The 14,013-nt window shown below is 37.0% G+C and overlaps 1 protein-coding gene across 1 annotated transcript in view; it reads left to right on the top strand.

Annotated features, from left to right (window-relative positions):
• Positions 1 to 7,455, top strand: part of STIM2 (stromal interaction molecule 2) — a 64,229-nt gene extending 56,774 nt beyond the window's left edge. The window contains exons 8-12 of the mRNA XM_058023959.1: positions 520 to 687; positions 880 to 980; positions 1,226 to 1,464; positions 4,742 to 4,943; positions 5,755 to 7,455. Of these exons, the coding sequence (XP_057879942.1) occupies positions 520 to 687; positions 880 to 980; positions 1,226 to 1,464; positions 4,742 to 4,943; positions 5,755 to 6,235 (1,191 nt within the window). The 3' untranslated portion in view covers positions 6,236 to 7,455. The remainder of the gene's footprint in view (positions 1 to 519; positions 688 to 879; positions 981 to 1,225; positions 1,465 to 4,741; positions 4,944 to 5,754) is intronic.
• The last annotated feature ends 6,558 nt before the right edge of the window (positions 7,456 to 14,013 follow it).

The following is a 14,013-nucleotide window of genomic DNA, read 5'->3' on the forward strand; positions in this document are numbered from 1 at the left end:
ATTAGATCCTCAGTAGTGTTTAAAACAGCATTTCCCAAATGCTGGATTTGAATGGAAAAATTCTAAGAGTTCTTAATGATTGTCTGTCAGTCATGCCATTATCTAGTAAAATAATCCTGAAAATATTAGAAGCTGTAAACTTTGTATATTAGCTTATCATAATATTTTGGGATTCACAGAAAAAAATACACAAAAGCTCTTTTTATCTTGTTATTAGAAGAGAGAGAGTAGCTTTGTTTCATCTGAGCAGCAATAAACTTGGATTTGTTGTACCAAAAAAATTATCATCTTACAAAAATATTTAAACTTTTAATTAGGGACTATATAACATTGGAAAAAATATGGAAGGTCATATGCTAGATTTCAGAGCTGCCAGATCTGCATACCTGACAACAACCAGCACACACCAAAACTCTGTCAAGCTTTGCTATTTTGCTGTGGGCTATAAAGGTGCTTATAGTTCACCTGTTAGTTCTAATGATACTTTTGGTGACACTTTCATTTCTTCTTGATTGCTAGGTTCGTATGGCTTTAAAAAAGGCTGAGAAGGAGTTTGAGTTGAGAAGTAATTGGTCTGTTCCTGAGGCTTTGCAGAAGTGGCTTCAGTTAACACACGAAGTTGAAGTACAATATTACAATATCAAAAGACAGCATGCAGAAATGCAATTAGCAATTGCTAAAGATGAGGTAATAAATTATTCTTCAGCTACTTAATTTTTCTGATTTGTTGCTAGAGATATGAAATAGTAAACACAAAGCAGATAAGCATTTGTGTTTTTTCTCTGAATTGTTGTTTGCTACATGTCAATATTGCTAATGTTTTGTCATCTGTTAAGTATATTACTAGTTTTATGCATTTCACTTTACTTTGCTTTTTAGGCAGAAAAGATAAAAAAGAAGAGAAGCACTGTATTTGGAACACTGCATGTTGCACACAGCTCCTCCCTGGATGAAGTGGACCATAAAATTCTCGAAGCAAAGTAAGAGGGTTACTGGGACAGGATGCATATTCTTTTGTGATTATTTGCTTCTGGAACAGAACTCCCGGAGAGTTATGGAATTGAGTGTCTTAGTGGTTTTGCACTTTACAAAAGCAATTTAAAAAATACTAAAATGTGAATATTTCAACAGCTGTAATGGTTCTTCTGGTATGCTGGAATGAATGTGTTGCTTTGCTTTATCAATAAGTACAGTGTATATAATTTTAATATGTGCCTTTTTTCAGGAAAGCACTCTCTGAGTTGACGACGTGTTTGCGGGAGCGTCTTTATCGATGGCAGCAGATTGAGAAGATTTGTGGGTTTCAAATCGCACACAATTCTGGGCTACCAAGCTTGACCTCCTCTCTCTACTCTGATCACAGCTGGGTAGTTATGCCTCGAGTTTCCATTCCTCCCTACCCAATTGCAGGGGGAGTTGATGACTTAGATGAAGACACTCCTCCAATAGTTTCACAGTTTCATGGTAAGTGATGAGCTTAGTAAAAAGAAAGGGGAAAAGTTGTGAGACGTGGGATTTTCAAGCCAGGTGGGAGAAGAGTACTGAAATCAAACAGGATTAGATCAAAGTCAAAAAGACCAAAATTCTCTGTAGGATTTCAGATACTAGCTCCAGTGGGACTTAAATGGCAAAGTTTTGCAGTAAAGATAACATGAAGAAAAAGCCTCTCTTTTGTTTCAGTGGGGGAGTGGGGCAAATTCAGCTAAGGTTTTGAAAGTGGTTGTCAACCTTGGATTGCTACTTAAACAAAAGTTTGTAATGAATAATGCTGAGTTTGTTAGCTCAGATGGAAGGGATGAGGTTAGTCCAGGGTTCCTTGAGCTATGAGAAAGATCACATCCTTTGGGAGGCCGCATGCTACATAGCCTTGTGCACATTCTTTAGTGGTTGGAACAAAATCCTGTTGTTGTTCAAGGGAGGCTTTCAGACGGAATGTTTGTGTTTGGATACAGTGGGTTGGTTGTTTGAGTGTCCATCGGAGAGGCAGAGTTCTGGAGGGAGAGAAGTCCAGCTTTGGTTAAAGTATGATCAGAAGAAATACACTGGGGATTCAGACCACCCTTGCATCATGAGTCATTGTGTCAGAACAAGAGCCTGCTTCATGGAGCTTGTGATTAACTGGACTCCAGAGGCAAATTGAAAAGATGAGCTCCCATGCAGTTTTTCAAACAAGCTGTTTGAAGCTGAGGAATGAGTAGGAAGGCAAACTGTCATGTGGCTACATTTTTCTTCCAGGGCTGGGATTCTCAGAAGAAATTCAAACTGTATTTTAAAATAATAGCATAAGGTCGCCACTTTGCTGGCTTTACTTAGTATGCCTTGGGCACTGGTTTTTCTTCTTAATGTACCAACCTTTTTTTCTGCAGGCCACAGTGAAAAGTTCATTAATCCTCTTGCAACTTACTGCAAATTCTGATCACTTTTAAGGAATACTGTTTCTCTAGTTGTCTTCAGTGCAAATACTTTGATTTAAACCCTAGCAACAAATTTATTGGAGACCCAATGAAATATGGATTCCTAGAGTTAAGCATCCAATTCTGTATTGAGAAGCCTGTGGTCTGATTTCAAAATGAAGAGCTCCATTTATTGTCGTGATTTTCCAGATGGTCTAAAATGACAACACTTGGATATGTGTAAAAAACTTCACACTTGTGAGTTTTTTTAGTCACTCTTCTCATTTAACTCTTGCTTAGAAGTGAAGCCAGAGAAGAAAGTGCACTTGATTCAAAGGAATTACGATTCGAAAAGGACTGTACTGTTTGTAAGAGCATACTTAGCTGAAACTTTACTGTATGACGAAAATATGCTAAATGATCTGTTGTTGAAACTAGTGTTGAGGAGTCAAATTATTGTAGGTTAGTTCAGTAAATACTGAATTATTCCCATCCTTTAGACAAAAATAACAAGTACACCGAGGAAGGACAGAAGCATAATGGCTCGTCTTGGTCATGAGGCTTCAGGCAAAATGCCCTGTGCAGGAGGTCACTTAAGAAAGGGGCTATTTCCATCACTGGATCTAAAGGACTGGGATATTGCCTGGCCCCAGCATCCTTTGGACTCATAAACAAAATTTGAAATGACAAAATTTGAAGTCTGTTGGACAGGCTTCTTTGTGCCAGAGCAATTGCATTGATAGGCTTATATGGTGTCAAGTAATAGAGCTGTTTGGTCAATCTCAAGTTGAAGAACAAAAATGGGTTGAGAAATAGTGTCTGACACTGGAAAAAAGTCCTTACAGCTGGAAGGTAGTAGTGAAACTTCTATTTTTCCATTGACTTATTAGGATTCAGCTGGTTCCTTGATTTAGTGAGCTTCATTTGCTCTGGAAAATTCTACATGTTCAATTGTCATAGCTGAATTCTTCATATCCCTGTGTATATACACCTACAAAGGATCAAAATGCTTGTTACTTCTCTGAAAATTCACCGATGGTGCAGTCTTGGTTTGTTTTTTTTGTTTGTTTGTTTGGTTTTTTTTTTTAATTTTTATGCCAGTAAGTAGGATGGTATCTGATTTACCTGGACCTGTAGCAAAATTTCCTAAAGAGATTCTTACTCTCTTATCTCAGTTCACATTTGCTCTTTGAGGATTTTGGTTTTTTTTGTAATTACACAAGATGATTTTTGAGCTCCTAACGTGCTGTTACGGTCAGTAGTTTAGTAAGTAACTGCACCTTTTAGTAAGTACTGTTTAGATTTCCTGTACTAAAAGAGAGTGGACTACTTGTCCTTTTCTGAGATTCTAGGAAGGGAAACTGTCGCTTATATGATGATAAACTGGCATTGCAGAAAATAAAATGTATTTTGTCAGGCTAGACATCCTTGTCTACAGAAATAATTGAAGAGATTTTTAGCATGTTGTGGTTGTTAAACAATTTTGAACACCAGTAAAGGTCTGGTGTATCTTACGTAAGCAGTGTTGCATTCCATGGGACAGTTTGAGGAGGAGTGTGAAAATCCTGAGACTTGTAACAGCTAGCCTGGAAAGAGGTCTGTAGATTTTTTTCTGTACAAGTATTGCTGCCTAATAATATTTTGAAGGAGTAATTGGATTAGGAACATTTGAGTTTATCACTTCCTGTTGGGTACTTTGCTGATGAAGTCTTGCGTGGCCGTCTCCACCCATTCTTAGTATTTTTACTTCCAGAAATTCATAGTTAGCCTGGCAACAGACAATGTTATCTAAAAGAAAGTTCTTGATCTTAAAGTTAGGTTGAATTATGTATTTTCTGTCAAGTTGTGTAAATGAAATTGGTCTTCTCTATCTAGCCTATTTTTCAAGTAGTGTAGTGTATATCAGTTGGCTGTTTGGTTAGTTGTACCTACATTGCAAAACTTTTACATTTTTTTCTAACCTCCAAATCACCACACAAAATGCAGGACATTGTGTAACATACTAATTTCAGCACCGCTGTTTTTAGATTATGAAGCATTGGGAGTTTCAGTAGAATCTTTCTTTTTGTTCTCAAGAGAGCACAGTGAGCTAGAGCTTTGGTGTACTTGGTCAGGGTAGTATTTGGCAGGCACAAAATCTCTGCAGTTGCATCTTGATTAGCTGCTTCATCTGACTGTAGAATGTATGAGGTGTGTCAGTCTTTGTTCCTCTGAAACTGTCAAGCCATGTCAAAGTTGTTTAAAAGTCACTGTCTCCGAAGCAGATACCTGCTACTTAGTCTTCAGAGTAGATACTGTTAACATCAATGTCACTTGGAGGGTTTTGGTTTGCTTTTTCTCTGCCTCAGGGTCCATTGTAAAAGCTCCCAGCACTCTGGCAAGAAGCAGTAGCTTGTGTAGATCAAGACGCAGTGTTGTGCCATCATCTCCACAGTCTCAGCACGCTCTGCACTCCCCTGACCCTGACATCCTCTCTGTGTCGAGCTGCCCAGCTCTCTATCGAACTGAAGAGGAGGAGGAAGCCATTTACTTCTCTGCTGATAAACAATGGTACGGAGATTAGCAAACAGCACTTGCAACTCTTGATAGGATTATTGAGACTAACAGTTTAGAATTAGAGGTTAAACCAAGCCAAAAGTTAAAGTAATCTGTAGGATAATATAAATTAATATAGTCTACGTGGAGCAGAGAGTTCTTGTCTGGTATGTGTATGTAAATAGCTAGCATGTCGTGTACAGTTAAGTAATGTTACAATCCAGGGTGCACTGAACTAACCCTGATTCTCCATTACAATATGTTACTGGCTCTTACATCTGAAACTAGGATCAAAAGCAATGTCAGCTACTGGGCGAAGAGGAGATGGATGGTAACACAATTCTTACAGCATGTTGAGCGTGTACCTACTCTTGTTACATGGCCTCATAGGAAAAGGTTAAATTCCTTTTGGAAGGAGCAAATGAGCTTGTTGAAAGGTAGGGACACTTGTCCTGAAGAAACTTTTTGTATATGATAGGCTTAAATCTCCTTCTTTCATTTCATAACTTTTCCGACTTCATGTGCCAGAAAGATAGCCTTTGTTCTTTGAAGTGAAATACAAATGACTATTTCTGGGCGGATGCTGCTGCTCACAAAAGCAAGATTGCACAAACTAATTCCCTTAAGTTTAGATAATAAAATGATGTAATGCAAGTTGTAACTTAAAATGTTTAACTTAATTTTTTTTTTGTTTAATTAACTACTAAGGAAAACTGTGGGTGGTGCTTTTAGACTAATGTTATTGATTCTGAATTAATTTCCTTTTTAACTCTATGAAGACAATTGTAGTTTCATTATGTTTTCTTTTCTCTCTGCTCTGACTCAGGGAAGTACAGGAAACAGGTTCGGAATGTGACTCCTTAAATTCATCCATTGGAAGAAAACAGTCTCCTCCAGCAAGTCTTGAGATGTACCAGACAATTTCTCCTCAGAAAGTATCACCAGAAGAATTCTCACTGGAGGAATCATCTACGGGAGACTCCTCTTCTCTGACTGCAGATGTTTCTAGGGGCTCTCCTGACTGTGTAGGCATGGCAGAAACTAAGAGCATGATCTTTAGTCCTGCAAGCAAAGTTTATAATGGAATCCTGGAGAAGTCTTGCAGCATGAACCAGCTTTCTACTGGGATCCCCGTCCCAAAGCCTCGTCACACCTCGTGCTCCTCGACTGGCAGTGACAGCAAACCCAGCCATGAAGCTGCTTCTGTCCCCAGGATAAGCAGCATCCCACAGGACCTCTACCAGAATGGTGAAAAAAATAAAAAGCCATCAAAAATAAAAAACCTCTTTAAGAAGAAGTGTAAGTGAGGTGGGCAGAAGAGAACCTATAGTAATATTATGGAGAACTCTATTTTTTAAATCTTTAGGAATGTAATTCCATTTGAGCATCCCAGAGTGGATGCCCCAATGGAATACTCTGTAGGTCACCTATATTTAATGACTGTACTGTCAACGGTTGTGCCAGCTGTCAATGAGAAATCATTAAAACGTTCAGACAGTTTACATTCATTTCTGCCTATTTATTTCTTTATTTTTTTAGGTTGTCTTTTTCAGCTTTTTTTTTTTTTTTTACTTTGATTTGTTGAGCTTTTTAAAGTTTATTCATAAACCATTTTTAAGCCACTCTGGACTCCTAAGCTTTAATGGACTAGTAAGCCTTCTTGGGCTTGCCAAAGTTTCTTGTTTACTGGAGCATCTTCCTATCTTTCCATAGAAATAGGACATTTATCTACTGGACTTTAAGGAAAATAAAAGAAGTAGAACTAAATGAATTGCACTACTATTTTACAGAGTGGAACAGTCTCTGCAAGTGAAACTGAAAGACTTGTATTTGACTGAGAAGATGAATCTTTTCACTTTTAGATCTTTTGGGGTTTTTAAGTAAAATTTAGCATTTCTAATTGACTTGATTTCTGGAAATGGAAATGTCATGCTTTTATTATGGGAAGCTTTGTTAGATGCATTTATTATTAGAATGGTTCAAGTCCTGCTGTAAAGATCATTTTTTTCCCAGGACTTTCACTGTGATTTTAATTCACTGCAGGCTGTATGAGAAACAAACAAAAAAAAAGAAAAAAAAGAGAAAATAGTAAATTACCAAGAGAACAGGCTCTTGATTCCTTATGCAAGATGGTTGTGAAACTTCACTGAAGACTGAAAAAATTCACCTCTCAAAATGAGGAGGGGGAATAGTAGCTTTTGTTTACAGATTGACAGACAATGGACATTTGGGTTGTGAAAGTTTGTACTGTGGTAAAGATAATAAATTGGAAACATTATTGTGCTTGGGAATGTTCCAATTCCAGCTGATGCTTGTTTCAGACATGTTTCAGAGGTCCTGTTAATTGGAAGCTGTCGTAGACTACATTGCTTATGCTCACTGCTGTGTATAAGTTATTATATTTTTTGAATTAGCTATTATTGTCTTAATGTCCTCCTTTTGTAAGATTTCATACACTTTATTTTTGTATAGTTTGAAGATTTAGCTGTTCAGAGATGTCTGAAGTAAATGGTATAATTTTATAATGCATACTGTTATACTAACTCATAATTTTAGATATAAAGATAGATATAAAGGTGAGATGACTGCTTCAGATAAAAGAAATTTTTGTGAAGCTTTTTTAGGGAGAGGTGAAATTACTGTGAGATAACAAGGAAGCCTTCTTAGGGTAGCAGTAGCTAGGTGTTCAAAACCATATTTTAATTTTTTTTTTAAACAGTTGGAGACAAGAAATATATGGCTTAAGCAACAGTGCCTTTTATTCAGTTTGAAAATATCAATATACTGAGCAGGAATTTCTTCTGAGGTACATTCCAAGGAAATACCTCCTGCTCTAGTCAACAGAAGCAATTTACCCAGTGATGACTAAACAGTCTCAGATCTTCCACAGGGGTGTTCTCATCGCCTCAGTAGCAGGTGCCACCGCCAGGGACCTGTGACTGGGGGCTCACTTCTTGCCACTATGTATGTGATGTACTGTGTGACAGAATTATTCACAGACTGCCTACATTTTTTTCTAGTAAGGAGCCTTCAAAACCTGTAGCTAATTGAAATCAAATGATATGTGTCTTTTCTATCATTTTCTATTTAGGTTTCACTGTACATACCCAATGTGTTTGTTCTCTCCTCAAGAAGTGGTGGTGATTTTAACAGGTTGACTGTGATTAGTGACATGGCTGAAAGAGAAGGGTTATAAAATGGGGTGGAGACCTTGCATTTGCAAGTACTTTACATGTCCTGGTACCTTGGTTAATTCCTTAAGAGAACAGAAATAATCCAGAGTTTTGTTGTCTAACAGAGACGGATTGTAGGCCATCTATGCAGAAATTCATGGGACAAATCAATTATTTGATAAAGTTTGGTGAAGAAAAAATTAGTGGAATAGAAAATAATGAGAACATAATATTGTTCCATTATTCTCTGAATCATCAGATTGACCAGCTGTAGCTTCAAAATAAAGCAATTGCAAGGTAGCAATGGTCTCTTTGAACAAAGATTGTGCACTCTGTACATGGCAGACAGCAAAAAGCAGTGATGAAAAAAGACTTGTGCCGAAGAACCACCTCAATGCTGAGCCTTCCAGAGCTGTAGCTTAAACCCTGATGAAGTACTTGAACATCTACAAAGGGAACAATTACTTTTATGCAAGTAGGGAACTTCTTGTGCCTCCCAAACAACACGGAGAAAACTACTACCAGAAAAACCTTGGTGCACTTGAGAAGGCCATAGCAATAATTGAGTTTAAAATAGGATCTGGGGCTGGATAGTAGATCTTGGTGTGAGGTTTGAGTAACTCTGTCTCTATCATTACCAAAAAAGATGAAGTGGCATTTTGGTACTGGAGAGTAAGCATTTACACATGGAGAAAAAGCTGGTACTGAGTAGTGGAAGGGCAGCACTTCTTAATTCTGATATCAAAATTGGGCAAACTCAAATGTTGAGAAGCCAGAACAGACAAATTCAGTTTTCTGTAGTAAGTGTAGCTAAAAGTGAAATAGAGGAGGTATTGAGCTCTTTATTGGCTGAGAGTTAAAGTGCTAAGTATATTTTTAAAAAAAACAATTTAACTATTTTCTGGTAAAAATACTTCTTTGTACTGTGCAAACAAATCAGATAAGATTATCATAGTGGTAGATTTTAGCTTCAAAATGGCAAACCTTTGGAGCACAGACAACTCTCAACTCAGTGTATCACTGGCTGTAACTTTATAGCTGCTTCTTAATAGAGAACAAAAAGCTTAAATTAATACAATCAGAAGTGGTGAATATTATATGTTGGAGGACAAACGAATTCTATGTTAATTGAGTTTATTTTTTATTATTTTAATAGCCACTTGTATTTCTTGCCATTTAAATTTGTCCACAATGTAAGTGGCCTCCATGGCTCCTCCTGCAGAAATCCCCATCTTTAAATGGTTCGAGTCATGTTGTTGAGGGATGCTGAGAGCACTGGCTCTGAGGCAGATCTTCACTGGCAGTCATCCAATCCAGTCTTAGCATTGAAGTACCTGGCACACATCTGTTATGAAATAACAGGGAACTGAATCTCACGTCCAGATCTAAGAATGAGACAATGTGCCTCAGAAGGTTCTCTGTTCCATTTGCTGCCAGTGTGACTTGGACTTGCTGGCAGTCAGTGAGTGCAGCCAGCATTCCAACCCCCAGGATTCAAAGGGTGTATCTGTCACTTGAGACAGTCAGCTAGTGTCATTAGAGATTGGTTTGTGGGGTTTTATTTTGTTTGTTTGTTTTGGGTGCTTTTTTGCTTTTTTTAGCTAAAATCCATGTTCTGTTTTTAATTATCTGGTATTTCAGAAGATGAGGTTCTTTGCTATTTAAATGTTTTGTTAGAGTACTTTGTCAGGACAGCAGCTTCTTTGTGGAAAGGTTGCTGTTTAAGTCACTTGTAAAATGAAGTGTCAAATGTAAGGTTCTATATAAAGAAGGAAAAAAATCCCAATTCTTCCAAAACGAAACAAATACAAACCTTTCCACAATTCTTACTAAAGCTACGTGACACTTGATTAGCATAAAAGTTTTGGGAAAGGCATTTTGGTTACCATGGGGAATGCTTTTTACCATCTTATGGTGGGCTTAGAGATAAAACCAGCTGATTGCATTTGCATTTTTTGGTTTTTCATTTTGGTTGGTTCCCCTCCATCCCTCATCCCCACAGCTCAGTGATGGAACTTAAATTTGTTCATTGGCAGTTCCAGGCATACGTCAACTTTTCTTCCCCCACTGGTACCTAGGTAGTGGATTACCCTCTGCTTCCTGAAGGGCAGTTTGCTGAAAGAGGAAAAATTCTCAATTGTCATCCAAGTAGTAATGTTAGAGTAAGAATGTGGTTCCTTGTTTGGAAGCCTAGAAGATGATGAAGCCAAGAATACTTGATTTCAGTTTTCTTACGATATTTATGGATGCCAGCTGGAGTTAGGCAGTAATTTACACCTGATTAAAAGCCTACAAAGATAACACTAATTAGAAATTAAAGCTTTCAAGATTTTGCCTTTTGCTTCCCAAAATATGGGAACATGGCTTGCACAGGAGGGAGATGAGCTGATTAGTAATACTTGTATCACCAGCCTTTAGAGTTTCAGGATAGTTTCATTCTGTTTCCATGATACATTGATGGAGAGGGATTGCTACCTTATTTTCATAAATATTTTTTTCCCCATTCAATTACAAGCATATTTTTGAGCAATGAAGAATGTAAATGATGTTTTTTTAAAAGCAAAATACAGGAATTACTAATTCTTGGACCTCTTGTCTATTTGCTTATCTCCTTGTGCAACAGGTTAAGTTGGCTGAATACATTTTTCTAATCTCTTCCAGTTGCTCTTGCTGTAGGGGTGTGTTAATATCTCATGCTTGAATCACTGCTCCAAATTGCTTGTAGGCATTTTAACCTGGATGCTGCATCTTCATAATTCATGGTGAAGCCCCCTATGCCTGGTTGAGTCTAAGTGCTGCTAACATTTTCTGCTAATGGCACAGATGTTGGGACAGCTAATAACCAAAAATTGCCTGCAGAGTTTGGCTGCCTGACAGTGTAGATGTTTAGGTGACCATTCTTTGAGGCTTCATTAGCAGTTTAGATGTGTCATTCAGGTATTCAACAGGTAGTTTTTGCTTCCAGCCCAGTGCAGATGGTGTTTTTCTGACTCTCCACTTAGTCTTCTGTTACATAAACCAATAGAATGCACCAATTGATAAAAGTGGTAACAATATCAAATGTTAAACTATTATTCCTGGGTGCTCTTGCATCTGGCATTGCTGAAGCAGATGTCAGTACTTACCAATCTACTTCAGGCATTCAGAAATAAAGTAGATTTGTGTTATCTTTTGTTTTTCTTTACAACTTAAAATCTCAAATTTTTCAAATTCTATGTGTGTGTTCTGTGTATTTAATGCTTTGCTGAAATGAAAGTGGGAAGGTCGATTTCTGCTTAGATGTTAAGGATTACACATTTGAGCAGAGTGAAAAGAAATGCCTCTTGTTCATTGGAGAGGATGAAAAATGTTTGGTGGCATTTAATCTCCCAAGGAACACTCACAATTTAGATTGCTGGAGATAAGAGGTACATTCAGTCTCAACACTTTCAGATCAGTAACTTTTTATCCAACATAAAAATCCCACTATTTCCTTTACATGTACTCTCTAGGGTACATGTAAAGACAAGGTACCTTCTTATTTTTGATTTCTATTCTGTTTTTCACCCAGCATTAAATTTAGTAGTTACAGTACTAACCGGGGTGATTGCCACACCTCAGAGCAGTTTCAGAGAACATTTAGTAGCATGTCTTAATGTCAGTTTTGGTTTAATATGTGCTAAAGACATCTGAATCAAAACTTTGTCCTTCACATTCCTTTTATTTTAATTCAACTCAGTTATTTGTGAACCCTGTCCTGTTAAAAAATAAACAGGTACTGGTAGTTGTTTATAGTTTAGAGCATTACAGGCCTTTTTCAGTTGGGAATTACTAGTAGATAAATGATAAATAGTTGCCTTTTAAAGACTTTGTCACAGTTGGATATTGTAAAAACACTACTGTACTTCAGGTGAATGAGGTGGAGCATTGGCTGGTGTGATTTGTGTATGAGTGGTAAAATTATCCTTTAATTATCCTTTGATTGTTTATTTGTGTCTTAAGTTAATGCTGCACAATTATTTTCAGACTTGAATTCATTTAAAATTAAGGTCAGTATGTCTAACACTACAAAAGTCGGTCTTCAGTTGTCAGCCATCACTCCATTCTTACAGAAATTAATGACAATCTTAAATATTTGTACTAGCTTGTTAGCTTGTTGGGTGGTAATGGATTCTGGTAAGTCTTCAGGTGAAGGCAGAGAACTTCTGAAGTGAGCTAGGTAACCTGTGTTCTTTATCAGCTTTCAAACCCATCTCCCAGTAAGATGGAGTCTCCCCAGGGGAATGTAGATGTACTTACTGCTTGGAACTTTGTAGTTAATTATATTTGGCTCTCTAATTCTAATAACTTGCATGTGTGCTATGCTTGCTTGCTTTTCAATAGCTGACAAAATCTATAGGAGATCTTGGGAGTTTGTCTTAAAAAATTGCTGTTATAAAAAATAAAAGACTGACAAGAGAAATCTGTCAGGCTGTGAACTGAATAGAATGAACAAAGAGACCAGCTGTTGTCTAAAAGTATGGTTTAAATAATTCTTAATGAAATGAATTGGGTAGCACATTGTCTGTTTTCACATCGCTCTCCTCCAAGCAACAAATATAATTAGAATACCCTAGACTTCAGCAAGGCTGTTTGGGAGATGTCTTGCCCTGTTTTTATTTTTAATTTAAATAATGTTGAGTTGTAGTGAGTGTTCAGCATATTAATGCCTGACTTAAAAGATTAGCAGAATTTGAATGACTTGCATTGTTTTGTTTAATTACTGCTTTATAAAAATGTAGATACTTGCATAAAGCCCATTGGATCTGGATATGTTTTAATGACATAGCAAGAAGAGGACCAAGACAAGTAAATGTGTGCAAAATTTGAATCTTAAGATGTTTACTGTTCTGGGAAGAGATGTTCTCCATGCAGATTCTGCTCTTCCTCTGCTCTTGGCTTCTGTTTGTTTTCATTAGTTGAACTAAAACAAGAAAGAAAGCCCTCAGACTGACTAGTTTCTGTCTCTAATATATACACTGTACTTGCTTTTAACCTCACCTATTGCATGTTGTTAATGCTGTACACAAATGCATTTGGGGTATTTCTTTGGTGTTGTACAGCATGATGCATTTCATCCCCTTTTCTAGTTTACCTCCCATTAGCTATATATTGCTTTACAACTGGAAAATAACCCTGAATTTGGGGGAATTTAGTCTGTTTGCATATAAAAATCTTTTTTTTTCTTTCTTTTCTGTGAGTCTTATGAGAAATGTCCTGCTTGGAGAGTCTCAGACAGTATTTTCCTGTGTTTATTCATGTTACTTTGCTTTACTTTATAAGTGAAAATTGATTTTATTGATTTCTGATGTGTTGTTGCACTTAATGTTGAATAAATCTGACTTTCATTTTGAAAAGTGAAACTGTGTTAGTGAAAATGTTATGTAATTTTAATTGATCTTAGCCTGTTCCCTGAGTATATAATTTTTTATTTTTTAAAAAAAAAGTTTTATCTTGAGATAAGTTTTCTTGGTTCTTCTTAGGGTTCTGGCCAGTATTTCTTTTTTCATGCTGTTATTAAAGCTTGACAGCAATATTACTGTGAAAGGAAAGGTAGAGACCATTTTGTTTGCAACTAGAGTGCTACACTCAGGTTTGTAAAAGCAGAGTCTTACTGCTTTTGCTTGAAAAATCCTTTCTGAGTTTAGGTTGTTTAACATTTTGAAGATTTGGGATTTTGGGCTTGTGCGGTTTTGTTTTCTTTTCACTCTTTCTTTTCTTTTCCCTTCTGAACAAGCTGAAAAGCCTTTCCAAGTGACTGCTGGAATAATACGTAGCCTTGTGATTTTGAGCATGAGGATTGGTTTGAGAGCCTGTGGCTCTCTACCAGAAAAACAACCAAAAAAACAACCCTTGTTGTTTAATATTCCTTTTAACTTGTAGCTCAGAGAAGG

This window comes from Melospiza georgiana, chromosome 5 (assembly GCF_028018845.1).
Source record: "Melospiza georgiana isolate bMelGeo1 chromosome 5, bMelGeo1.pri, whole genome shotgun sequence".
NCBI lineage: Eukaryota > Metazoa > Chordata > Aves > Passeriformes > Passerellidae > Melospiza > Melospiza georgiana.